The sequence below is a fragment of the Triturus cristatus genome, chromosome 9 (assembly GCF_964204655.1).
Source record: "Triturus cristatus chromosome 9, aTriCri1.1, whole genome shotgun sequence".
Classification (NCBI taxonomy): Eukaryota; Metazoa; Chordata; class Amphibia; order Caudata; family Salamandridae; genus Triturus; species Triturus cristatus.
Window position 1 is genome coordinate 937,598,712 of NC_140592.1, and position 27,988 is coordinate 937,626,699.

The 27,988-nt window shown below is 44.4% G+C and overlaps 1 protein-coding gene across 2 annotated transcripts in view; it reads left to right on the top strand.

The window, feature by feature from the left end:
• Nucleotides 1-27,988, top strand: part of TRIP11 (thyroid hormone receptor interactor 11) — a 417,310-nt gene that overhangs the window by 313,838 nt on the left and 75,484 nt on the right. For both annotated transcript variants that reach the window (XM_085626513.1, XM_085626514.1), the window contains exon 17: nt 17,901-17,979. In XM_085626513.1, the coding sequence (XP_085482639.1) occupies nt 17,901-17,979 (79 nt within the window). The remainder of the gene's footprint in view (nt 1-17,900; nt 17,980-27,988) is intronic.

Consider the following 27,988-nt stretch of genomic DNA (forward strand, 5'->3'; position numbering starts at 1 on the left):
CGCATAAACCTAATAGAGATACAAATCAGATGTACAGTATATTGCTGACCATTATTCCGATACAAACACAGGCAGTGCCCTATCTTTGTTTAGCCCCATGATATCTGGCCTTAATCGAATAAGCCAGGTGTATTCCAGTCTGTGCAGGGCTAGTGTTCCATTAACGCCTCTTCGGCTATATTTCATCCATGGTATAGCGTTAAATTTCAAACTGGGTTTTTTCATTCTTAGGATGATTAGAGTTATAATGTTTAGCAAGTGGATAATTCAAATTGTTTTTCCTGATGGCCCGTAAATGTTCTTGTATCCTTTCTTTTAAAGGGCGGATAGTACTTCTAACATATATATGAGATTGCAATGACAAATAATACAATTCACAAAGTAGGTCAAGGAATATTGTCGGTTGGTGGTTTGAGAAGGTAACAGTTTTATCATGTGCATACTGACAAGCATTACTTTACCAGGTCTGTAAAAACCCTTAGGTAATGTAGGTAACTATGAGTATTCCAAATCAGTAGTGGCTATCTATTGTTCTTTGTGACACAATATATCACGTAATGTTATGCCCCTACTACATGTCAAGACAGGTTTTTAGCTAGAATTTTGTAAGCAAGTGCCATTGTTTGCATAAAATGTTGTATACCGCCGAACTCTGTGTACTACAGTGTTATCAGGGAGATCCTGTCCCTTTGGTGCGCATCCTTCCTCTTGGTTGTGAGTAACGTGCTGCGTTCCTTTAATTTTGTGCCCTGCATGGCCAAAATATGTTTCATTCCAACATGTCAAGTTCTCAGGTGAAAATGTTATCAGTACTGCAGTTACACCTCAAACGAGTCATCTCTCCCAAAGCTTTAGGCCTAATCTGTGAAGGCGGGTGTGCGCTAGTAGCACATAAAACTGAATTACATGTTGTTGGTTTCCTGCAAATTTTAGGTGCTAGGTTTTCACCCTCCACATACAGTTCTACATCCAAAAAGTCTAAACATTCCTTACTGAAGTTATGAGTGAAAGTAATATTGTATGTTTTTGGATTCAGACACTTGACAAATTCCTGCAAATTGGCAACACTGGAAGTCTAGATTATGGGAACATTGTCTATACACCTGCCCCAGTATAAAATATGTTCAAATCGAACAGGAGAGCAATCGATCCTGATATGTATGTGTCCGTACCAGCCAATATAGAGGTTTGCAAAGGAAGGGCAAAATGTCAAGCCCATTGCGACTCTGTATTTGTACCAGAAACTGTTATGCTCAATATGTTGCTGTCTAGAACCAGATATGCCATTTCCAGAAGCATACCAGTGTGTTCCATTAATGTTGCGTCCCTAGAAGACAGAAAGTATTGCGTAGCTAGGAGGTCTTCCTTAGGAATACATGTGTACAAAGAACACACGTCAAGAGAAATCAGAGTTAGTTCTTCAGTCCAGTTAATGTCACTTAATTTGTTTAACAGATCTTTAATATCCTGGATATAGGCAGGGAGATTCCAAAACAAAGGCTGTAAACAAAAATGACAATGTATTCAGAAATATGTTCCATGGGGGACCCAATCCCTGAGGTAATGGGTCTGCCCGGTGGGAATGGACTAGGTTTGTGCACCTTTGGAAGAACTTATATGAAGGGTATTTTAGCAAAAGGTTTGTATGATTACTTGAATTCCAAATCAGTGATAAAGCAAGAGCCATGCCATTAAGTTAACCTGTGTAGGAACCTTTGTGATAGGATTACAGTCCAATTTAACATAGGCTGGTGTGTCAGCTAGCTGGCGATTAATCACTGTGATTCATAATGACTAAATTGCCACCTGTACTGCTCGATTTTCCCGGCCTTCTTGTGTTGTAGAGCGATTAATATGACTTCAGTCTCTTTCCATCCAAGTCTAAGGATTAGAGTAGTGAATAGAGCCTATTTACTTGACACTTTGACACGATCCTGTGCTCCTCCCCATAGATCAGGGCTTACATACATAGCCTAGGGGATAGATTCGTTAGTATTAAGGATAACCTGCCCTATAGTGAGGGTATTTCATGGAGTCGTGCTGAATTCAGGCCTGGTAGGCCTCAGACAGGAGAGACTCCATCTTTCTTTCTGCCCCGGCAGCTTGGGACATTTCTAGGTGAAGGGTGATATTTTAGTTATGAGGTGTTATTCGCTCGGAGAGAACCGGTTCAGGCCGGCCCTTATCGAAGGAGTGTATTTTTCCCCTGCCGAAGACACTACATCAGGCCGGCCGGCTGGGAACGTGTCCTTGGCACGGGGAGGTACAGGAATTTGGTGGGCGGCAGGTTTCAAGCTGGAATTTTCCATGAGAGAATGCACCTCTATATTAGTGAAAGTCTGAGTTAGATATTTGCACTTGCTTCTAGTCCATAGGCGGCACCTGGCCGTTAGCAGAAAAGCTACTACTTATTTCAGGGAAGACAGATGATAAACTTGAATCTAAAGAGGAGAGAGTAGCCGATGAGGAAGAGGTTCCAGTGACTCGGAGAGGGAGAAGGGAGTAGATCCGCGACTGCGGAGGTGTGACTTCCAGGCGAAGCCGAGGCACAGACGAGAAGGGAACCTAGATGACCATTGAGCACAGGCTACATACGACTAAGGTGATGTCGACCCCTTTTTATTGAAGTGTATAACTTAACCTTTTACTTTCCTTGCAGGTTGTATATATGATGTATTCTGTGAGTGTGCATGTAGCAATTAAATAAAGTATTTAGCTTGTTGTGAGTCAGCATGTGTTGTGTATCCTTGTATAGGAGGATAGCCTATTCTTCTAGTCAGATTCAACTTGACATGAACAGATGTTAATCCTGATCAGGTAGGTGGTAACTGAATGAGGGAGAAAAGAGCCCCTCGAACTAAAGAACAGGTTGTGCTCAACTAATAGTCTTTGTGTGATCTGATACATAGTAACCCCGATTCCCCTATCGTGTACTACGGTGATAATAGGATGAGCTCGTGCTAAGGCTGCCGTCTGGGTAGGAAGTACTGGGTCTGTTCGAGACCGCGAGGCTAAGGCTGCCGTCTGGGTAGGAAGTTCTGGGTCTGTCTGAGACCGCGAGACTGTGGCTGCCGTCTGGGTAGGAAGTTCTGGGTCTGTCTGAGACCGCGAGACTGTGGCTGCCGTCTGGGTAGGAAGTTCTGGGTCTGTCTGAGACCGCGAGGCTGTGAGGTCTGAGACTGCGAGACTGTGGCTGCCGTCTGGGTAGGAAGTTCTGGGTCTGTCTGAGACCGCGAGACTGTGGCTGCCGTCTGGGTAGGAAGTTCTGGGTCTGTCTGAGACCGCGAGACTGTGGCTGCCGTCTGGGTAGGAAGTTCTGGGTCTGTCTGAGATCGCGAGACTGTGGCTGCCGTCTGGGTAGGAAGTTCTGGGTCTGTCTGAGATCGCGAGACTGTGGCTGCCGTCTGGGTAGGAAGTTCTGGGTCTGTCTGAGACCGCGAGACTGTGGCTGCCGTCTGGGTAGGAGGTTCTGGGTCTGTCTGAGATCGCGAGGCTGTGAGGTCTTGATATATATATATATAATAGGAATTCCCTGTCCTTAGGTGGTACATATATATGTGGTTATTTAGGTGTAAAAAGGCCCTAGGGAGGGGGTAACGTTCTGGTTTGGGTTAGAAAGGCTCTGTTGAGCGGGTTCCACCTGATCCGAAAACCCAAGCAGAACACCACCCTTGTCAGCTTCCTTTATGATAATGCTTGACTGTTGTGCATATGCCCTAAGAGCCCTTCTCTCAGTCACTGTCAAATTTCCCCTGAAATATTTTGTGTTTTGGAATACCCTGTCCTCCAGTTGATACAATTCTTGAGTCACTATTTTATAGAATATGTTAATAGTGCTGGATGTAGTGGGCAGGATGAAAGTAGATTTGGGTCTTAGATCGCTATCTGTGTTGAGGTTAGATGATCTCCAATTCAGTTAATAGATCTGTTATAGAGGTTGTCATAGTTTCTGTATCATCTGTGGACAGTATTGTCTGCAAATCATGAATGTCCTGAATGGACCTGTTGCTAGTCGAATGGGTGATTGCTAAAGTTGTATTTTCCTGCTAAAGAAGTTGTATTTGCCTTTGTTTTCTCGTTAAAAAAAACTTCCTTAATCAAATTTTTTTGATGAACCTAAATAGATCTATGTGGACTTGGCTGAAGTTTGCTTTAGAAGTAGGACTGAAATCAAGTCCCTTGAGTAGCTCCTTTATTTGTTAATGATCAAGTGTTAAAGTCAGGTAGGTTGAAATTGGATATATCATTAAATGTCATATCTGTTTCTTCAACACTCTTATGCAAGGTAGGTTTAATATTCAATTTTTCTGATTCCTTGCTGATGTGACCACTGGTCCCTTTTGGTTGTGATCTGGCTCGATTCCTGCCCCTTCTTGTATGTTTGAATCTTTTCCTGATTTGCAGAAATTGACCCTGGATTGTCTGATTCTGCAGTTCCTAAAATCATTGATGCTAGGCCACAGGTAGTAGGCTTGTCTTTCAGTATTTTATAGGGCCCTTTGCGCTTATGGATCCAAGACTACCTACAGATAGTTTTTGTTAGACCTGTCAGCCCTTTGGGTGGTCCCTCCTCATCATTATTTATTTTGTCCCACTTTTGCCTCAAACCCTGTTTGAATTTTTCCTTTTTGGGAACCACCAGACTTTTTCGTGTTGCTGCAGATTCAGGGAGCCATTTTAGCTACCCCTGAAACTTCTGTCTGAGGGCCTGGAGCACAAAATGGTGGCCACCTGTGACATCACCAGCATCCACTGGAACCTGCTAGCACCTTCCAGAACATTCCAGAACCCTGTGACAGTTGGAGGCGGTTTAGAATGTTGGGAAGCTAAGACAGAGAGTTGGCAGTTGGAGCTGGCAGTTGGCACCTGACTGGTGAAGAGTGAGCAGCAGAAACTTGAAGGAGGAAGGAGTGAAGCAGCAGGGGTGGAAACTTGTGCCTGGAGTGGGGTCCATAAACCCACCCTTGATACTAGTCCCTACTGACTGAGCCCAGCCTGGAGCCCTGTGCCGGAAAAACCAGAAAAACCATCCTAAGGACCTGGACAGCAGGAACAGGCCTTAGAAACAGAGAACAGCAAGATCCTGACCTGGAAACTGGTTTCCCTGGAGTCCGACGTCGAGTAGAGTAGCCTGAGACCTGGAGCCCGAGGTGGAGAAGCGGCGCCGACTGGAAAGCGGACGTCGCACCCGGAGCCGCCAGAGGTCGAGAGAGGGCGCCGTCAGAGGTCGTGAGGAATACCAGAGGTCGAGGAGGAAGTCACCCGAGGTCGAGTGAGCGGCGTCATCGGAGGAGTGAAGTCCGCCCTCCGGAGTCGTCGGAGACCGAGGTGAGGTGTACCGGAGGTCGGGAGTGAGGATCGCACTCCGGAGTCGCCGGAACCTGAGAGAATCGTGCCGGAGGTCGGGAGTGGAGGTCGCACTCCGGAGTCGCCGGAAACCTAAGGAGAGGAGCACCGGAGGTCGGGAGTGAGGATCGCACTCCGGAGCCGCCGGAAGTCGACATCGAGTCAAGGCCGGCCGACGTCATCGAATCCGAGGTCGCCATCGGACCGGAGCCGCCCGAAGTCGACATCGAGTAAAGACTGCCCGACGCCATCGAATCGGAGGTCGAGATCGAACCGAGGCCGCCGACATCGAAACCGGAACCGCCTACCGGCGTCGTCAAGAACTGACATTGTGCCGAGGCCGCCGACATCGATCCGGAACCGCCTCACGGCGTCGACACGACTCCAGCGGCGTCGGAGCATCAGAAAAAGGGCAGTAAGTGGAGTAGAGGGCGCCTAAGGCCCTGTGGAGACCTGAGAGACTGCTCTAAGGGGCTAGGGAGGTGCTGGAACCAACCTGACTGTGCCAGGGGTGAGCTGGGACTAATCTAGAGAGGTTGTGTGGAGGGAGAGGGCCAGGGAGTAGACACCCCCAAGCCTTCCACATCCCCACAAGCTGTGCCTGGGCCAAATCAGCCCTTAGGAATTCAAAAGTGATCTGATTCTATGAGTGTCACTGTCAGCTTTTAAGTATTTATTAGGGGCACTGTATTTATTGTATTTAACCTATTTATTGCTTCACTGTATTTATTGGTCCACAGTATTTATTGATGCACAATATTTATTGGTTTACAGTATTTATTGCCTCAGAATATTTAATTGCCTGTATGTATTGCACTTTTATTTATGCCTTCAGTATTTATGATCACCCCTATTTATTGAATCATTAAGCCAGTATTTATTTGACCTGCACTATCTAAAAAGTTTGTATATTGTGATTGTTATTTATTTTAACCAATCAGCAACTAAGAGAAAAAGAAGATAAAGAAAGATATTTTCATAATTTTTACGGTGTAGAGTCGTTTTTGGAACGGATGCACGCATGGTTATTGTATGGGTATGTCGTATGCTTAGCACGGAGCCTGATTCCTGACCACTCGAGCCAAGCTACCACAGTGTGTCCGGAAGAACACCACCACCCTTTCCAGAGTGGGAGTGGTTTTCCAACAGGTTTGAAATAGGATGCAGACAGTGAATCACCTTCATTAGATAGTGAGTGGAATAGAGTGAGTGGAACAGATAGGCTGTTGCGCACAAGGTTTATGGTAGTGCCTGCTTAAAACTCATCCATTTTCAATTTTTATGTAAGACCTGTTACTCTGGGTGTGTTCCACATAAGATCTTTCTTACTCTTGACTAAAACATGTTCAAGATGGAAATAGGGATATGTGGGCTCCTTGACACAGCTTTGTCCTACCTGATTATTGTAAATGTATGAGAATAAATGGGCGCACTGTGACTGACAAGACTCTTAAAGATGTTCTCTTGGGGCTATATCCTATATATAGCAAGTGTAAAACTGACGGAAGCTTGGAAGCTCTGTGCCTTTTGCTTGCCCGGGGTCAGTCTGACATTCTCTTCCCAGCTCTCCGAAGATACATCTGTGGCAAGATGCACTGGCCTCCATGTAGGAGAAGATGTGCAGCGATCAGAAGCTGCAGAGATGAGAAATTGGATAATGACTCAAGAAAGCGCCATACACTTGCTGGTGCCCTTTTAAATCCGTCAAATCTTTTGCTTCCTTAAGTGTATTTTACTTCTGAAAGAAATAATGTAATATGAAATGTTATAAATAAGGCTAGCACTGTTAACATATAAGTTTTCATTGTGTTTACCCATGGTGGACATCCCTCTACCTGTAAATGTTTAGCCTCTTAGTGCTCAGCACGTATTGACTTTGTACTGAAATGTAATCACTGCGGAGATGATGTTTTGTTGGTTCTTAAATAATTAAAAAATGAAGAACAAAAAATATGACCGCCGTATGATTCTAAGTCTCGTCAGTCATTGAGAAGACGTCAGTTCCCAGGCTCAATTTATTTGCAGCCAAACACTGAAATACTCGTCTTTGGGCTCACAGTTATACTTGGTGTCCAAATTCCCTGAATGTATTCTTATTGAATTAAAAAGACATGCTGTAAGAGTTAAGGACTGAAAGGTTTTTGGAATGAAGTGGGGTTAGAAGTTCCAAGACGTCCCAACACTTTATAGGACAAGCTAGTGTAGCTGATAATTTTTCCAGGATGCCACTAATACAAGAAGACGTATAGCGTCCAAGCACATTCCCAGACAGTACCGTTTGCCAAGTATTTTGATAGATTTATTTACGGATTTGTTGGCAAGAGAAGGCACAGTCAAATCCTCTAAAAGACAGGCCAGTTCAGTTGTATTAACTTCCATAAATGGCCAAGAGATTATGGAGTTTGTTGTTTTTTTCTGGCCTGCTGCAGCCCTTTCTGGATTCTGGCATCCTGTGTTAACGTTTACTCTTGTTACCCATGGAAAACATGATGATGGTAACTTAAACTGCACTGCCCATGTTTAACAAATATTGCTTGAAATGTTTGACTTATTTCTTTGCTGATAACACTGTGCTAACAATGGAAGAGTTGGATTCCTCTAATGGCACTTTGCTAACATTACGTGTATAATGAAATGTACTTATTAGGAAATTGGTAACGTTTGTGACATGGTTTCATATTTAATTGTGTTTGCAAACTATAGGTGGATTTCTTTTTGGCTCCAATCTCTAAAAAGAAAATGCATCCACAAACCGCGTTTATTCAGGGCTTTGTGTTTGTTTGTATGTTGAGAGAGAGAACTCTTTTACCTAATACACAGAGCTAAATTAGGTGGCTAGGTATCGTTTATTGTGTATGGAGGGGTGACATGCTTGTTTCTTCCTTCCGACTTCTAACAGGTTAACTGCAGGGTAACACATACGGTGATTGGTGAATGTGAGTGCTGTATCTGCAGATCTGGGCAGGATATCAGTGTACCATGTGGTTAATGCTAGAGCACACTCTGAGAGGACAGCGTCATAATCTATTAGGTTACCTGGTTTCAGAAGAGACACGCCTCATCACAGTTACTGCAAGATTTGTGTGACTATTTAGGTACCTTTTCTGATTAGCAGTTTAAAGCAAGCCCGCAGCTGTTTATCTAATTTAGGAAGTCCTATGGAGAGCCCTTTTCAAAACTCTGTGCTGCATAGCCATTGCTCTACCACACAGGAAGTCCTTTTAAGAGGAGCATGGTATCGTTTTTATGATATGTGAGCAATTTTATTTCATACTATTCTCCTAAAATGTTTTTTCTTCTTTCATTAGCGTTTTGACATCAGCAAAGCACCTGTAATAAAATGACATTACTCCCTTTTAATATTTTATCACAACTTAGTAATGCCATAAAGCATGTATGCCAAAAGGCAGGCATCTGTCTTCCCTTCGAAGCAGTGAGGAAGAATGTGAGCAGTTACCTGAACAGAGTTTCTGTATATATATATATATGTAGCATTTGAGAGAAGAAAAAAGGCAACCACCGAAGTGCCAGAGTCTATTCGGGTGCCAACGATCACGTTGCCTCACAAACTTTGGGGGTTGCCTGGAGTCTGTTATTAAAACTTTTTCGACTGGCTTCACGACGAGGCAGAGTAAATACTGAGAACAACATGACAAAAGGATGTTTTGGAAGAAGAAGTGTTGATGTAGAGTGGGAAATGGACACATAGGAGTGGAAAGCTGGAAAAGAAAAGCATAATTCCCAAGTATCACGTCATCAGTGACATGTTCAACCAGTCCTGACTTTTTCTTTAAAGCTAATAGCATATTACATTTTGGGGTATTCAGTGTTATATTTAATAATGTAATTATGGACTCGAAAAGAAGAGGGTGCAAAGGATTACCAGCTAAAAAGTCTGGGTTGTCTGAAGGTGTCACGCTTGGCACGGTGTCAATCGGCAGCCATGTGGAAAGGCATTTAGAAGGGGGGGTGATATAGGAGTTATAGTGGGCTGAGACTTGTGGGGTGGGGTTTTCAAAATGTTTAGGCATTTGAAAGTCTGGGATATTGTGAATAGTGGAAGGCAAAACAACTTTTTTGTTAGATTTGAGGTGGCCATAAAACTATAAAGTAGAAATAGGAACAAACGGACGAGAGAGCGAGAAAGTAAAACATAAATCTAAATATGGAGGCATATATAGTATAAATAATAAACTTCAAACCATACATGAAAAGGGTATTGCAAGTCACACCTGATATCATGACCTCAGAAAGGTATTAGGCTGGCAGCCTTGTTTCTCTTAATGATCACAAAACGTTTTAGTGACTATGTCTTTATAATGAATTGTTAAGAAGTACTTTATCCCATACATTATTTTTTTTGTGTGGAAAATAGATCTGTCCTTAGCTTGCTTCACCAAATTATGTTTACCTATTTAATCTAAATGTTTGCCATTGACAAGGACAGCATTCTTCTTGCCATGGAGTGAGGTCACCCTCGTCTTTTGTTTTATTGATGCTTCTTGAGGATTAATGTCTGCAGTTAGTGGTGGAGTGCCTGAGCTTTAGCTTAACTCCCATGAAAAACCATATTCAAACACTAGTGTGGGCTTGTGTATTTCACTCCATCTGCGTAAGAACCGATAACAAATCTGCCCATCAAGTGATGTCAACCAATGGAACACTTTCTACTTCTTGCCTGCAGAGTTCATTGCAGTGCCTTACTATGAGCAATGTAACAATGCAGCCAGCATCAGTAGGTTCTGGCAAGTGTAGATACTAGACATCAGATCATGGAACCGCTGAGCTGGGGATTTGATATGGCACTGCTAATTTGCTACGACCCTCCCCTCGTCATTCCCACACAACGTCCTAGTGGCCATCTTTGTAGGGCATTACAGCAATGTATTACTTTCCAAAGTGCACCAATTTCTAGCAACTACTAAACTGGACATGGAACCTGAAATTTCTGTTGTGGTGAGCCATTAGAAAAATTGAGTTCTGACTCTTGACAACTCTGCGCACTGCTGATAGTCGCCACAAGCACCTAGTGGTTTTATTTAAAAAAAAAGTCAACTACATAAGTAAAAATACATTTCTCTTAAAATAGGCCTAAATTCCAACAAGATTAAGTTAGATTAGATTTCAAGCTTATAAAGAGCTTGGTTACTCCAACGGAGTGTCACCGTGCTAAGAATTCCTACTGTCAGTATAGTATTGATCTATTTTGCCCTGAATTTTGGTCACATCACCTCAATACTCAGGAATCTTCTTTGACTCACATTTAATTTGTCTAACCTAGTAAACAATATGGGGTGCAATATGACTTCAGTGACGTCATCTGAAACCACTTCTGTTGTTAATACAAAAGCCACACCCCAACTGATGATGCGAGAGCTTTAACGTTTCCAGATCGCCTGACACCTGGGATTATTCTAAAGGTGAGGAATCTGCAGGTAGATAGAGTATCCACCAGAAAGTTAGTTACCACAGATAAGGAGCTTTTCTTCTGGAATAGAAGAAGGAAAAAGCTAATTGTGAACGTTGCAGCCAGGCATATGATAAATGTAAGCCAGGAGTAACTGTGGAAGTTCCCACATAGCAGCTTTCCAGGAGCTGGGAAAGGGAGAGGCGTTAGGGAAGAGTAAGACAGCTTCATAAGAAATGTTGGACAGAAGGAGAAATGTATGAAGGGAGGTAGAGCCTGTGGGTCGAAATTGTTCGGCAAACATGTCCTTCTAGTCTGACAGAAAAAATGTCAGTGGAAAACAAGGAATTCCAATTATACATAAATATGGTGTACATAGGGTGGGGAGGGCCCAGCGACGAAGCAGAGAGAATAGGAGAAGCGAACAGCTTTATGTGCGGTGTCTGGCTGTCTGGTACAGAAATACTTCCCAGGCTCAAGTTTGTAAAGCACCGTGACATGCGCAATGCCGGGTTGAACCCAGCCCTGGGGACAAGAGGAGCAATCAACCCCATCGTATTGCAAGGGCAGGCTTGTGTCTCCCATTGTCAGGGTCTCCTGCGAGTGAGCTCAAGGAGAGACTTCACTCCAGAACTGCCTATTCCAAATTACATGGCAACTCGTGGGGAACACATTCTGCATTGGTATCCTATTTACTGTAGCAACTCCGAGAAATAAGCTATCTTATATATGGCAGCATGATAAATACAAAATATTTTCTGCTTGCTAGCCGGCTGCTAATCACACAGGCTGTCACTACACATACAACAGCCCATCAAATAAAATTCTCTGCTCTTTACCTGGCTGCCTGTCAAATAACATTTTCATGCCTATCTAGCACCGAGGCAATGTAAATAAAGCAGCAATAAACTACACTCATTTATTAGAATCAGCAGAACTTAGACTGGTGCCAGAATAAAATATTAAAGAGTCACAGGAAAAATACATCAGCCCTATGGCTCTCACACGAATTAAAAGCCTTTCGATTGAAATGCAGGCTCCAAGAGTGCAAGTGGAGAAACTAATATTGTCCGCAAGAAAAGGTTAAGTATAAAAAACTACTCGTGAAGTACAAGGCACTAATTAAAGCAGCTAAGACTAAATGCTTCTCTGAAAAAATAAGCTTAGCAAAAACCTTCTGTCAAAATGGAGCAACAGTAGTACCTTTAACCCTGATGTATTCTTCTGCAATAAGCTGGCAGATTTTTTCCTGTTCAAAGTCATTTCTATCTTTCAAGTTTTTTCTCTTTCACAGGAGGTGCTACAATCCATGCTGAAGTGCTGGAACTACAGCAAGCAGTCAGCATCCTAGATATCCCACAATTTGAAAGGCTCACCCCTTTCACCAAGGTAAAAATAATCAGTCTCATTAACTCCATCAAATCCGGGACCCCTGCCTCCCTCAGGTTCTTAATCTTATCGCCAGCTCAGTCGCTGGTCAACTCATGGAACTACTGAATGTGCTACAGATCACAGGGCAGTTCCCGATCACATGGAAAAAGGCTTCTATCCATCTGCTGGTGAAAAAACCCTCCCTGAACCCAAAGAAGGTGGAAAGCTATAGGCCTATATATCACCTCCCTTTCCCTGCTAAAATATTAGCAGGGAAAGGGAAATATTAGAGAAGGCAGTGAATGAGGAAATGTTAGCATTTCTAGATGACAACCAGTTGCTCGATTCATCACAGTATGGTTTTAGAGCAATCCACTGTACTGAATTGGCTATGGTAGCAGCCTCTGAGGAATTAAAAATGGTCATCGACAAGGGCGGCAAAGCTGCACTGATTTTATTAGATCTATCTGCTACTTTTGATACGGTTCTCCACTCACTCCTCATAAATCGGCTCCATTCGCTGGGTTTTAGAAACCCCTCACTGGCTCTTTTGAGCTCGTTCCTAAGCAAAAGTCAACAGCTCGTGGAGATGGGAGACTCTAGTTCCTCTCCTTTCTCCCTCCCCTAAGATGTGCCCCAGGGGTCCTCTCTCAGCCACGCGCTTTTTAATATTTATTTTACCCCCCTTATCAATCTCATTCGTAGTTACAGCTTAACTGTATTCCCCTACGCTGAAGACACTCAGATATTGGTGTCTATCTCATTGGATGTAAAAAACGAGGGAAAAACTTTCTGCAGCTGTATGTCTCAAGTTGCAAGCTGGATGCAAAGAAACTGTCTGAAGCTGAACTCTGAGAAAACTGAGGTTATGCTTTTTGGGAATGAGACCACCTTCTGGACAGCACCATGGCGGCCCTCGGATATATGCCCCTTACCAGTGCCGGTTCAATAAGCGAGACACCTGGGTGTCACTATGTTTCTAAGAACAAATTAACTTGATCACTTCCTTGGGTTTCCTTATGCTTAAGGTCCTCAATAAGATATTCCCGTTTATTCCCTTGGATCCGCAAAAGACAGTGATGATGGCTCGCATCTTCTCGAAGATGGACTACTGTACTGCTCTGAATTTGGGCACTCATAGACACTTGGTGAAAAAACTGCAATCTCTACAGAATGCAGCAGCAAGAAAGCTTTTAAAAATGCCCATGTTTGCACCTATATCCCAGTCACTGCATGGCTTGCACTGGCTTCCAGTGAGAAAAAGGATCATTTTCAAGGCACTGTGCCTGGTCCATAAAGCCATTCATCAGGCCGGTCCAATTTACTTTCAGGAATGCCTCTCCTTGTATACTCCTGGAAGGATTCTTAGATCCAGCTCAGCACGAATGGTCACTATCCCTAGAATAAACAAAGCAAGATGGGGCGGAAGAGCGTTCTTCATCTGTGCAGGGAAACTCTGGAACTCATTGCCTCCTACTCTACGCTCCCAACCAACCCTGCTTCAATTTAGGAGTCAGCTGAAGACTTGGCTCTTTATTGAAGCGGTCAGCTAAGCTGCCTTCGGAGTTGCCTTTTTGAGTTTGGCGGGAGGTTCTGTCGTCCATCTCAGCGTTAAGACACCCTCGGGTAATTGCGTGCTCTTTAAAACTTATCTCATATCATACTTAGTTTGAGTTTACAGTCATTCGGAAGACGTTCACCAATGTTAACTTGTCACCTACTTCCTAGGGACCAATTACTATGTGTAAATGTGTTACCACCCCAAATCGGGAGTATGTAACTTTTCATGCCATAACGAATCGCTATTAAGAATAGATGCCCGTTACATTCAGAATATTGATATTTTTTTGTGCCTTCATAAACCCATTTTGCAATTCTGTAACCTGTTCCCGAATTGTAAATTGGGTTTAGTACATTAAAAGAAGCCATTTTGCGCTCACAAACCCTGTGATTTTCCAAATGCAGACTTTGTGGCCGCAAAATGGCTTTGCGCCTGGCCCCTAAATGAGCTAAATCTGACCTGCTGTTTTACTTATAGCTGCTAACATAGCCATTATACATACCTGTGTGTAAGCAGGCGCATGCTCTCTCTTTATTTATATAATTGGAGAACATATTCAGTATTATGGCGATTAAAAAAAATCAGCAATGCAATTAGCACTAGGCTGCATCAGACTGTGTTCATTTGGAAGTTTTCTAGATTATATGGCTGCTAAAAAAGTCATTTTGTTACGATAAAGAGCTCTGTGTGCTATTTCAGTAATTGTGCTGGTAAAATTGTTTGGGTGGGTATGTTTTGATGTATTGTGCTGCATTAAGATCTTTTATTAGCCTTTTCCTGCATCTTATGACGTTTGTTTTATCTCCACATAGTGTGCATGTTATGTCTTATTCAAGACTTTTTATAATTCATTTCTGTTTTTTATTACTGGTCAGGAGGATGAGGATGGGCCTCAGGCTTTATAATAGGATTAATAAAATCACCTTTCTAATATCATTTAAATTAAATCTAAAAGTACATATTCGTCTGTGGTCAATATTTGTGTCCCTAATAGTAACTGCTTTTTTGTTTGAGTCAATCATATACTAGAATACAAGGGACAAAAAATGTTCGTGACTGCCTAACATAATTTGTAGACAGTCTGGGATGTAGCATTACCACCAGACTTGGTATAGAGTGTTCACTTTAGAAAAACGGTTGGTGTCCTTATGAAAGATACGGAGATGTTGCTTCAAAAAAAGTATTTTGATTGTTAAGGAAGACAATCTGTCTCGGGAATTTTCTCTTCCACAGATACACTGCAAGTATGTCCTGGCAGTGGCATACCATACTGATGTGATGTAGTGTGTGTTCAAGTGTGGTGGTAAAGGATGGACTAAATTATGTAAGGATGTAGTGACCCGGTGTGTCCACCTTCTTCCAGGTCATTATGGACTCTGTTTCGTGTGATCTTATAATGAGTTCTGGGTGTTCTAGTCCTGTTTTGCTTCCAGTAAACTAATTAGATTTACGATCTAAAAACAATGCTTTGTATGAGAAGAGTTCAGGACTAACAACCGTGTCCATAATGACCTGGAGTGAGGTGGTTTGTCACATATCTGTTCAGTCCCCTCATCCAACTGGGCAAAGCACTATGAATACAGATGTTACAAGGTTGCAGTTGACAACCCATTTGGGGTCTTGACAGTTCAGTATTACTTTGCATCTTCTAAATGCCAAGGTTTCCTCAAGTGAACGTGTGTAACACGCATTGCAATAAAAAAAATCCCCTGTTTTTCAGCTGGGAATTCACTTGGCAACAAACTTTGTTTGATGCATTGTTGGTTGTGTGTGGTTTTGGTGTATTGGTGCCTAAACTGAAGATAGGATGATCTGGTTTCCAGACTCACCGATAGAAGGTTCAAAGTGGGCATGAAGGCCTCTGGTATTCCTCTCTCTTGTTTCAGAGTGTCACACTCAGACTTAGTTATGAAGGTATGTGATGGGATAGTTAAAATACCAGTTTGTCTGTCTGTTGGTAGGTGGTTAGGTTTGTACCATTGGTGAAAAACAAAATATGTTGACCAGTGTTTTGGCTTATCAAAACATACTGAAATTTCTTCCTGCTTGAATAAAAGGGCGCCATTGTCAATTTTGCATGGCTTTGGGGCAGAGTTTTCTATTTTCAAGTGTCAACAAGAAGGTACTAATATTTCGTAATGTTCGTTATCTTTTTACTGCACCCCAATTCCAACCACATAAAATCTGTTGCATACTCGGCATATGTGCCGTCCCTCTGCACTCGTGATTAGCTGGTTGTTTAGGTTTGTTACCCTGCAACAGCCTGAAATGTATTTCCCCTGAAGTGTTGTTGATACACAAATGAATCAATGAACATTTTATTGTGCGATTACTCAAAATCATTGCAACTTGCCAAATTTATACAAACACTTAAAATCATTGCATTTTCCCAAATTTATACAAACACATCGAGCTAAGATAACATAGAATATAAACCGTACATATTTTGACTGTAGCTTCTCGATTGCACTCAATTCAGTCATTATTGCGTGATTACTTAAAATAATTGCAATTTCCCTAATTTATACAAACACATTGAGCTAAGGTGAAATAAGATGTAAACCGTACTGATACATACATATATTGACTATAGCTTGTTAATTGCACTCAGTTTAGTCTCGATGTAGGGGATAGGAGTTAAAATAAAGCAACATGACAATGCATTTCCCTGCAGTTTGTCATTTGATCATGCATAGTTGGTTACGGTGCTAAAAAATATGAAGATTCATACATTCCTATCTAAGAATGTCTATCCTCTAAAGTGACGATGTGCTTATTGTACCTAGAATTTTAAAAGTCGCTTGTTAAACGCTTTAAAAACTTCTGTATCTCCCAATCCACTCATGCCTGGTATACGGTTACTTGTCATTTGATCGTACTTATTTGGTTGCAGTGCCGATCTTTATAAAGATGCATACATTCTTAGCTAAGAACTGTCTATCCTTTAGAGTGACGGTGTGCTTATTATACCAGAACTTTTAAAAAGAGCTTGGGATTAACGCCTAAAAAAACCTTTGTATCTCTCAACCCCTCACGCGTGGTGTTCAGTTACTTGAGATAACTCCATCGTTATTATAGTTGTGTGATTTGCTGACATTTAAGGTGCTAAATCTATGTATGTGCAAATGTGCCTAAAATTGTGAGAAGAACCTACGAGTAGTATACAGTGCTCAATGGTGAAGTACAAAGAAATAGTCTGCATTGGTAATTCGAGTGTTCAACTGCCTCTGCCGGCTGTCTGAGGCCGGCGCATCTTACTTTTCTTTAATGTCAACAGGCCCCTTTAATTTGCTCAGCCGAGATCATACCTCTATTATGTGTCTCCTGAATTTGGCCAAGTCTGGAGGAGAGGTACGGAAGGGCTGATACTGCTTCTGCGCACGTCCGTACCCCTTTTGTCAGGAACATTGATGTTAGTAGCTTCCGTTGATGTCGTAGCAAGGCTGGGCAGCAGCATATCGGGTCCAACAGGGACTCCTCTCTGTACTTGCAGAGCCTGCATTTGAGCATTTGTGCTAAAGATTTGCACCCTGGGTTTAGCTCTTTTGTTGGCAAAGGCACCAGTCGGCCCCATTAGATCTCTTTTAGGCATTTCCTTGTGGATAGACTTGCTATACACTTTACACAGGACAAAGGAATTCTTCAATGGAAATATTCATGTAACTAAAAAATTATGATAGTCTGTAGAAAGTCCTGCGCTTTCCTGCCCCCTAAGGCAAAGTAGCATATTAGTGTGTTTGTCTGCATATATGGCTTTTACCATGCTGTTTTGTCGTGTGTCGGTGTTACAAACAAATGTATTTGACCATAACTAGGGTGCAAGGGGTTGCATCCATTCACTGAGACAAATCATATCAAACTGATCTTGATAAGTTTCACATGGTTGTAATTCTTTGTTAAGATATTTTGACATGAACTCTGTGGGATTGTAAGCAGTGTTTTCTCACATCAGTTACTTTGTACTGTTCTTATGAAATGTTTGACTTGTACGCTGTAGTAACAAATGTTTATTGTTTGTTTATTGGTACACTTGCTCTGAATAACATAATATTGGGCAACATTTATTTTCACTGTCACAACTTAAATATATATAGGGATACCACTTTAATCTTAAATGTAATTTGTATGCTAGCAAGCACCACATGTGTTAAGAGTGTAAACATCATGTTTATTTTAAATATTTCTCAATACATTATCTTATTATTTTTGTTTTAGCTGTTCTTAAACAGGAAATGTTGGACGATGCGCAGAACAAACTGATGAACCTTTTAAACACTGAAGGCAAAGTGGACAAGTATGTTTTTTTTCCTCCTTGGAGCAGCATTCGTAGCCGTACAGTGTTTACTTGTGCATCTATGTTACACATCAGCATCCGTTTATTCACAGCTTGAATATTGCACTTTAAATCCTTCAGGTGTTTAGATAAAATCTCCACCCAAAATGGATTCACTTATTTTGGTGACCTCCTCATCTATAGTTTGACTCAAAATGGAATACTATTTTTCCGGTTTATCTTAGGTTGGTGAACGATTTTCATGTCCTATTTATCACAATGTTCGAGGCATGTGGGCTGCTGAATTCATATCTGTGCATAGATCGCCGCCTAGTGTTGGGTCCGGATGTTTGCACGTTGTTGTCCTGGAAGAGTCTTCGAAGTATCCTGAGATAGGTGACTCCTCCCCTGGACCACAGTGCGCATGGGCATCCTCTCCATCCTCAGATTGTTTTTTTCCGCCATTGGGTTCGGATGTGCTTATCTTGACTCAAGTTAGGAATCTTTAGTTTTCAGGCCAAAAGGCCTTTAGTTTTCGACGGTACTGTTCCCGATCGGTATCGACAGTTTACAGGCTAGTTTTTCACGGCTTTAACAACTTTTCGGATCCATTAAATCCGACCATCGACCGAACTTCGACGATGGAATCGAGGACCCCTTTCAAGCGGTGTCCTGTTTGCCACGCCAAATACCCCCATATCGACGTCCACCCGGTGTGTAACAAATGCCTCTCACCGGATCATGACGAATCGAAATGCATGGCCTGTGCCCGATTCAGATCCAAGAAGACTCTCCGGAATCGACGCGCCGCGCGACTGGAAGCGCAGCAAGCGGCACCGGCCCCAACCAACATCTTCAGCACCGAGGACGAAGATGTGGAAAGCGTGGAAAATATACCCTCCAGCCCCACTTCCGAACACGGTTCCCGATCGAAAGATATCGATGAAGAGCTTTTTCACAGGGAAGAAGCAGACGACGAGGTAGGAGACTACGATGAGGCCTTAGGGGCCGAAGAAGGTAGCTCCAGTGAGGAGCAAGGCCTACCCGTACAAATTGAAGCTATCCCAGTGTGTCAGTCGACGGCTCCGGTCGAGGGATCGCCTTCGGGCCTTACCCAAGACCAATCCCGCAGTTCTTCGGCCCCGCCCTCCGGCCCGGCCACCGACATACAGCAAGAGCCATTGTTACCTAAAAAGACTGGTTTCCCTACCACCAAACCGAAACCAATCATCGCACCGGTTAAACAGAAACCGAAAGTGAAACTGACACTGGTCAGCTCGAGGCCCACCACACCTTCGACGCCAGCCAAACCCGTCGGCTCCGACCGCACCAAAAGGGACTTCGGTGCCGAACTCGCTGCAGCCGATGTCGGCGCAGACCCAAAAAGAAAAGCCGTCGGTACCGTCAAAGCGCCTCGGCCCCCGGCACCGAAGCAATCGGCACCGACCACCAAGGTGAAAATAGCCACTGCATCGCTATCCACCTCGAAGGCAGCGACTACGGTACACTCATCGATGCCGTCGACGGCTCCTACCCCTCCTCGACTCGATGACCCGGTCACTTCGAAGAAGTCCACACCTGCCTCTACGGAACCACTCGGCGCCAAAGAACCGTCAGAGTTCCAGGTGCGACAAGTGGCAGCGTCCTTGCAACGCATCAGGGAAAAGGCAGCCCTCCAGACCTCGTCGGGCTCCGAACCGACACGGGCACAGAAGGCACCTTCGGCACCAGCCAACATCACCTTTGGTTTGCCGCCATCCACGGCGCCGAAAATGTTCGAAATCAGAACCCGCGTTACCCAGACAAGGTCCCCATCTACCGAACACTCGACTACTGGGACATCGCCGTCCCACTTCATCGACGCCGACACCGGCAGGCTCATGCTCCGAAAGCGGAAGATCACTTCAGGGCAAGCTTTGGACTCTTACAGGATCCCACTAAAACAAAAAATCCCGGTGGGATCGGAACCAGTTCTTTATGAACGCATCCACACCTCTTTCACAGATCCATCATTCTCTCCAACGCACTCCGACACGGATGCAGTGGAGGACTACATGGGTGACGACACCACCTACCCCGAGGACATAAACCCTGAGGGGCAGCAAGACCCTGATCAAGTCTGGGATGACCCTGTAGACCCAGGCGCCGCTCTGCATAAACAGGACACGCAACTTTATGGCGCAAAAACGTCCCCCACAGAGGACACTGCTGCATTCAACGCCCTCATTGAACGTGCCGCAGCCAATCATGGAGTGCAACTCCACTCAGACACTATCGAGGATGATTTCTTGTTGGACACTTCCGCATCCTCCGAGAGGACTGTAAAGACTCTGCCCATGTTAAAAGGTGTCCTCAAGCCAGCGAAGGACATTTTCAAGGAAACCACCAGGGCACGGGTAATATACCCCAGGATCGAGAAGAAGTACAAACCCGCACCTGGGGACCCCACGTACATTAGAAGCCAGTTGCCTCTGGACTCCATTGTAGTTGCCAATGCTCGCAAACGGGCACACTCTCAGACAACTAGTGATGCTCCTCCCCCGGACAAAGAGTCCAAGGTTCTAGAGACCTCCGGCAAACGGATTGCAGCCCAGGCAGCAAACATATGGCGCATCGCCAATACACAGGCCCTCCTAGCTCGCTACGACCGCTCACACTATGACACGTTAGAGACCCTACTCCAACACCTGCCAGACGAGTACAAAGAGGCAGCGGAGCTCCTCATCAGGGAGGGACAACTGCTCACAAACGCATCCATCAAGTGTGCACTGGATGCCGCAGACACTGCTGCAAGGGCAATAAACACCAGCGTCATGCTACGACGACACGCCTGGTTACGAATCTCCGGATTCAAACCTGAGGTCCAAAATAACATCCTCAATCAGCCGGTCAACCCCGACTACTTATTTGGACCGGAGGTTGACACCACCTTAGAAAAGATAAAGAAAGACACGGACACTGCGAAGTCAATGGGGGCTCTGCAAACGCAAACATTTCGTAGTGGCTCCTTTCGTCGCCCCGGAAATAGAGGTGCAGGTAGAGGACAGGGGGCACAGCAAACCTACAATAAAGGGGGCACACAGAGTTCCTACGATAAAAACACCCGAGGTGGATATCGTGGCTCCAGCACCAAGGGCAGAGGACGTGGTTACGGTAATACCAGGTCCTCCCCCAAAAACAAACAGTGACGCCCTCTCCCTCCCCCCCGCCCACATAACACCTGTCGGGGGAAGGCTCCAGCGGTTCCTGTCCACGTGGGATTCCATCAGGTGGGTCAAAGATGTTATCCAACACGGTTACTGTCTCGAATTAACCTCCACTCCCCCCAACATACCGCCAAGGCACCGTCCTATGTCCTCAGAGCACTTAGCGTTATTACAGCAGGAGGTGCTCAGTATGCTGCAAAAAGGCGCAATAGAGGTCGTACACCAGCAGGGAACAGGGGTGTACTCTCTGTACTTCTTAATACCAAAAAAGGACGGGTCACTCAGACCTATCCTAGACCTGAGACCCCTCAACCACTACATTCTCTCAAAGCATTTTCACATGCTCACCCTACAGCAGGTTCTCCCGCTCCTCCGACAGGGAGATTTCCTAGCCACGCTAGACCTCAAAGATGCGTATTTCCACATACCCATACACCCGTCACACAGAAAATATCTCCGGTTCACCATTCAGGGGCAGCACTATCAATTCAAAGTCCTCCCCTTCGGAGTGACAACAGCACCCAGAGTTTTCACAAAGTGCCTAGCTACCGTGGCTGCACATCTACGAAGGCAACACATTCACGTCTACCCTTACCTGGACAACTGGCTTGTTCAGGCAAAGTCAGCCCAGCAATGTGCCAGCCACATGTCCCGCACCATTCACCTTCTTCACAGTCTGGGATTCTCACTAAATTACCCGAAATCACATCTCCAACCCGCACACGTACAACAGTACCTAGGTGCGACCATAGACACTCTGGCAGCCACAGCTCAGCCAAATTTAGTGAGGATCAACAGCATGCAAATGCTGATTTCCAAGTTCAAACCCCAACACTCCCTTCATGCGCGAGTGTTCATGCAGTTGATAGGCATGATGGCCTCCTGCATTTTCATAGTCCCACACGCGAGACTACATATGCGCCCGCTTCAGGAGTGCTTAGCACGTCAATGGAATCAGGCTCACGGGCAATTAAAAGACCTAGTGTTGGTGAGCGGTCGGGCATACAACTCTCTGCATTCGTGGAATCCACAAAACCTTTGCAAGGGCCGACCGTTCCAAGAGCCTGTTCCACAAATAATACTGACAGCGGACGCGTCTCTCCAGGGATGGGGAGCCCATGTACTCAATTACACAGTGCAGGGACTATGGACTACACAACAAAAGAAGATGCACATCAACCTTCTGGAACTGATGGCAATCTTCCTGGCTATGAAAGCATTCAAAGTACACCTGTGCAACAAGGTCGTGTTGATCCGGACGGACAACATGACTGCCATGTACTACATACAGAAGCAGGGAGGAACACACTCTCCACAGTTGTCTCATCTGGCTCAGAGCATGTGGAAGTGGGCCATTCAGAGGAACATATTCCTCATGGCGGAACACCTCCCAGGCAAGGACAACCAGATGGCGGATCTGCTCAGCAGACACAGCCACCAGATGCACGAGTGGGAGTTACACCCATCAGTACTCCAACCATACTTCCAGCAGTGGGGTCATCCAGAGATAGACCTATTCGCCACAAGGGAAAATGCAAAATGCCAAAGCTTTGCCGCCAGGTTCCCACATCCACAGCCGCAGGGCAATGCGATATGGATGAACTGGTCCGGCAGATTTGCGTACGCTTTTCCCCCAGCGCCGTTGATACCGCTAGTGGCACGCAAACTGCGACAGCACTCATTGACACTCATCCTGGTTGCTCCAACATGGGCACGCCAGCCATGGTACACCACCTTTCTGGGACTTTCCGTGGTGCCGCATCAAAGGCTGCGGATCAAACCCGCGTTTTTAACGCAGAACCATGGAGAAATTCAGCACCCAGATCCGCAACAGCTGAACCTGGCAATCTGGCTCCTGAAGTCCTAGAGTTTGGCTACCTAAACCTGCCACCTGACTGTATGGAGATCATTAAGGAAGCTAGGAGACCCACTACCAGAGCTTGCTATGCAGCCAAATGGAAGAGGTTTGTCATTTATTGTAATAACAATAACATTAACCCGCTAGACGCATCCACTCAAAACATAATCTGTTACCTCTTACACCTATACCGATGCAATCTGGCATACACCTCAATACGTATCCATTTAACCGCAATAGCAGCCTATCTCCAAAACAGGCAGCACCTCTCTTTATTCAGAGTGCCTGCCATCAAAGCCTTCTTGGAGGGACTTAAACGAGTAATTCCCCCAAGACACCCACCAGCACCAGTGTGGAACCTCAACTTGGTCCTCACCCGACTGATGGGTCCACCCTTCGAACCTCTCCACTCATGTGAGATTCAATTCCTCACCTGGAAGGTAGCTTTCCTAGTAGCAATCACTTCGTTGTGAAGAGTTAGTGAACTCCAGGCACTAACCATTCAAGAGCCATTCATACAGGTTCACGCAAACAGGGTCATACTACGTACCAACCCCAAATTCATGCCTAAAGTAATATCGCAGTTCCACATGAATCAAACCATTGAACTGCCTGTTTTCTTTCAGAATCCACAACATGTCGCTGAAAGGATGCTCCATACACTAGATGTCAAAAGAGCCCTCATGTACTATATAGACAGAACTAAAAACTTTAGGAAAACGAAACAACTTTTCGTCGCCTTTTCCCCACAACACAAAGGCAACGCAATCTCCAAAGCAGGTATAGCCAGATGGATCGTTAAATGTATTCAAATTTGCTATCAAAAGGCTAAACGCACATTAACGATTCCCCCACGGGCCCACTCAACGCGTAAGTTAGGGGCCTCCATGGCTTTCCTGGGAAACATTCCTTTACATGATATATGTAGAGCAGCCACATGGTCCACTATACATACATTTACCAAACACTATTGTGTAGATGTACACTCAAAACAGCAGGCAGCTGTAGGACAGGCTGTTCTCAAAACTCTTTTTCAGACCGCTGCAGCTGGCACTGGTGGCCGCCGCTAATGGGAGGTACTGCTATGTATTCTATGCACAGATATATATTCAGCAGCCCACATGCCTCGAACTGAATATGCTACTTACCAGTATGCATCTGTTCTTGGCATGTAGGGCTGCTGACATTCATATCGCCCACCCTCCTCCCCGGCGCCTGTAGCAGCTGCAGCTCTCAGAATTACCGTATAGCATGGTCATCACTTTCTATATCTACTCCATCACTGCCACAATGGCGAAAAACAATCTGAGGATGGAGAGGATGCCCATGCGCACTGTGGTCCAGGGGAGGAGTCACCTATCTCAGGATACTTCGAAGACTCTTCCAGGACAACAACGTGCAAACATCCGGACCCAACACTAGGCGGCGATCTATGCACAGATATGAATGTCAGCAGCCCTACATGCCAAGAACAGATGCATACTGGTAAGTAGCATATTCAATACATCTTTTTTTGGGGGATGTCAATAATGGTTCTCACTGAGTAACTGGCTGTATATTAAGGTTCCAGAGCATCGAACCATAGGTGGAAGCAGAGCTGGGATCCGGACTGAATACAGTAAAGACATTTTCTTTATTTTCTTTTTGTTACTTTCCCAAATATCTAAAGCTCGTATTAGTCAAGCATTCTTCCTCCAGTGTTTTGCTTCAAAAGTTAAGAACTTTATCTCGGAGTCTTCCATCTTCCTTGCCTCTTTGGTTTTGACTCTGTTTTCTTTAGTACTTTAACTTGAGTCTGTGTTAGACTCGCAGGCAAGTTAAAGCAGGGAAATGGAGGCCAATTCAGTGTTGGGAGACGTTTTTGCATCACAAGTTTAATCTTTGCCCAATATGCATTGGATCTGGTCCTAGATCACCCACACTGTACCACCTGTAGCTCTCTATACATCAGACAGTCCAAGTCAACCTAGCCACATCGGTCCTTGAACTGTGCGAGGTAAAGAGGGCATGTTTCTTCTTGTTTTCCTAGTTGAAGCCCCTCCACTGCCTCTGGAGGCGCTAGGTCCATTTCGGCGCTGCAACCATAAAGCACCTATCCTGGAGCACTGAATTCGGTTCTCTTTTTGCCACATTTTTTGATACATATCCTAAGCTACTGTTGGTGTTATTAACGTTTTTCTTTTGAGTTTTAACAACATTTCTCCAAAATTCTTTGGTGCAGTGCCTAGGGATGTACCCTACAAAAAAGTCAGGATTCAAGCCATGTAATTCCTGCAGTGGACAAATGTTAATTTCCAACCCACATGAAGTGTGCCATTGGTGCTTGAAGCTGAAAGAGGACTCTTAGTCTTGCAACAAGCACTTTAAGGCCATAAGAGTGTGCAAGGCCAAGCACTTTATGACTTGTGCGGTGAAGGCTCAAAGTCAGCCTCAAAGTCTGGCTCGTCTCCCACAAATTTGACTGTGATGCCTTGGGTCGAGCCACGACTTGTAAGGCCTACTGTGACTGTACGTCCATGAACCCGAAGGCTATACAAGACCATGAGGCAGAACTCTGCATTTCCAAGCACTGTAAGTCTCCAAGGTGAGACCAGTCCAAGTCCAACTTGAATGTTCGGTCCCAGTTGCATTTGAAATCCAGAAATCGCAGGAATTGTTCCAGGACACTTTCTTCCTCGAGATCCAAGTCCTCTGATAAGAAAAAGCACAACGAATCTAAGCGGGATTACACCTCTTCTTGTCATTCACACTCCCCTGAGAAGGTGCAGTGGTGGCATCATACATCTCTATCTCGCTCTCAAAGTTATTCTACTTCAAAGCTGATCCCGCAACTTGTTTCAAGATAATTCAAGTTACGGAAGCCGTCCACCACTCTTAAGCAAAATCAAAGAGTTCCTGGAGGCCATGCTCTTCAGATCCTTCCCAACTCCATCGGCACCCCTTTAGGGCCCACCACTCGCAGGTTTGGCCTCGGCCCCAGCTGGACCCTACGAACCCATAATAGCCGGCGTCTGGCTCCACTCTCCACTGCACTGGTCCACACTGGTTTCTGACTCATCTACGCCGATGGCAACTCGTTGGCATTGGAAGACGAGGCTTCAAGTGTCCTCCCTGTCGTCAAGTCTGCGCAAGTTCGACCTCAATTGAAGTTGCCCCCAATTGGGGTGGCCATGGCTCTATTTCCTCTATTTGATCTTCCTCCACAACAAGGAGAATTCTCCTCACGGGGACATGGCCAAGATGGCGACCACATCCGACGTAGCCTAGCGAGCTCCGACACCTGCCCACATAGAATCCTTTATTTATCCTCCCCATGCACAGGGGTGTGGAATTTAATAAAATATCTACTTGTCCATGGGGTAGGTTGCCTCATATATATACTTGTCCTGTAACAAAATCCATTTGTCCCCTTTGTTGCATGCACTGCGGTGACAAATTACGGCAGCAATCTCATTATAAAAGAGTTCTGAAATAACCTCTCTGATTATGACAAGGCTCGTACCATAGTAGGGTTTGAATACTAGCAATTCCCTTATGTAGCCATGTTTCTGCAGGTCTACATATTGGGGCTGAAGATAGTGGTACAATAGTTCCAGGGTTGGAAGGCCCTTTTTGAGTCTTTGCAAATCTACTAACTCGCATGTCATGTGTTTTCACCAACTCTTCTCTAATCTTTTCCCATAATGACAAAGGTTGGAAATTTACTCCTGACAGTGGCAGATGTAAAACGTCTTCCAGGGTTAGGAAAAAAGTGGTTGGAGGAAAAGTGAACTTGGAAACATTCAGATTTTCACTTGAGCAAATCTACGCATGAATATTTGCTCATGGTAAAATACAGTTCCCAAATATTTTCTAGCAGTACTTTTTCTTGGCCTACTTCTGTGAAATCACTGAACCCGTATTTATGCACTGAATGCAAGGATATATACCATGAATGTACTTTTGAGACTTTCTTTAATAATTGGGCCTCTAATTAGGCCTGGCATTTAACATGACCTTTTGTGTTTATTAAAATGTGGTCTCTCTCTATCAGCTGGGTTCACTGTGAATGACAGTCTTTTGCTCTTTCACATGGAGCATATTGGCACACAAAGTGGTTTTGGTCAGTGCCCGGACCTGCTGTGGCAATGTGTACTTTTTGAGACCAAATTGTTTTTTGCTCATGCCAATGTTTGTTAAAATGGTGAGGGCCCAGCAGCTCTCATACCGATACGGTTTTACAAAAACCATGCCTATAGAAGTCACGCATTGACAAAACCAAAATACTGACCTCCAATTTCAGACCTACTGGCTTTGCCAATGCTTGTTTATTTTTGGTTTCCATAATTGTATTTAAACTGGTTACACTGATTTTCCATTATTAATATTTTTGGGGAATACTACCATACATCAACAGGTTACTAAATGATGCTGCAAAGATATGGTACCTAGAATGTTACAGTAGTTTATCGAAATGTTTTTTTCCTACTTGCATTTTTTTGTGAACATTTTATTTTGAAAGCAAAGAATCATCACTCTTGCTTTCAAGCTTCTGCAAATATTTGTATATAATCAGAACGCATTCTGGGACCATTATACATAGCCTCATATTACTAAACTTTGAAAACGTGTGTTCGATTTTATACTGGAACCACTGTCAGTAGTGCAGTCCGAGCTTGCAACATGTACTTGGAGCGCTCACCCTAATAATAAAGGCATTCAATTAATGAACCATAAATACAAGTTTGAACAGCATTAACACATGGACACACATTACCTAAACTGTAGACACTGCCCTTTCCTGATCTAAAATGTGGTACTGCAAACTGGCAGCCAAAGGGTTTGTGCTGCAGGGGGTTGGGCCTACTTGTCCCAAGGACAAAATACACATTACAACTTGTTGCTCTTGACCCCAAACAATATGTCCTGGGCGTCGGGCTATAGGAATTCCACATCGCTGCATTCAGCTCAGATCCGCACTTAGAGT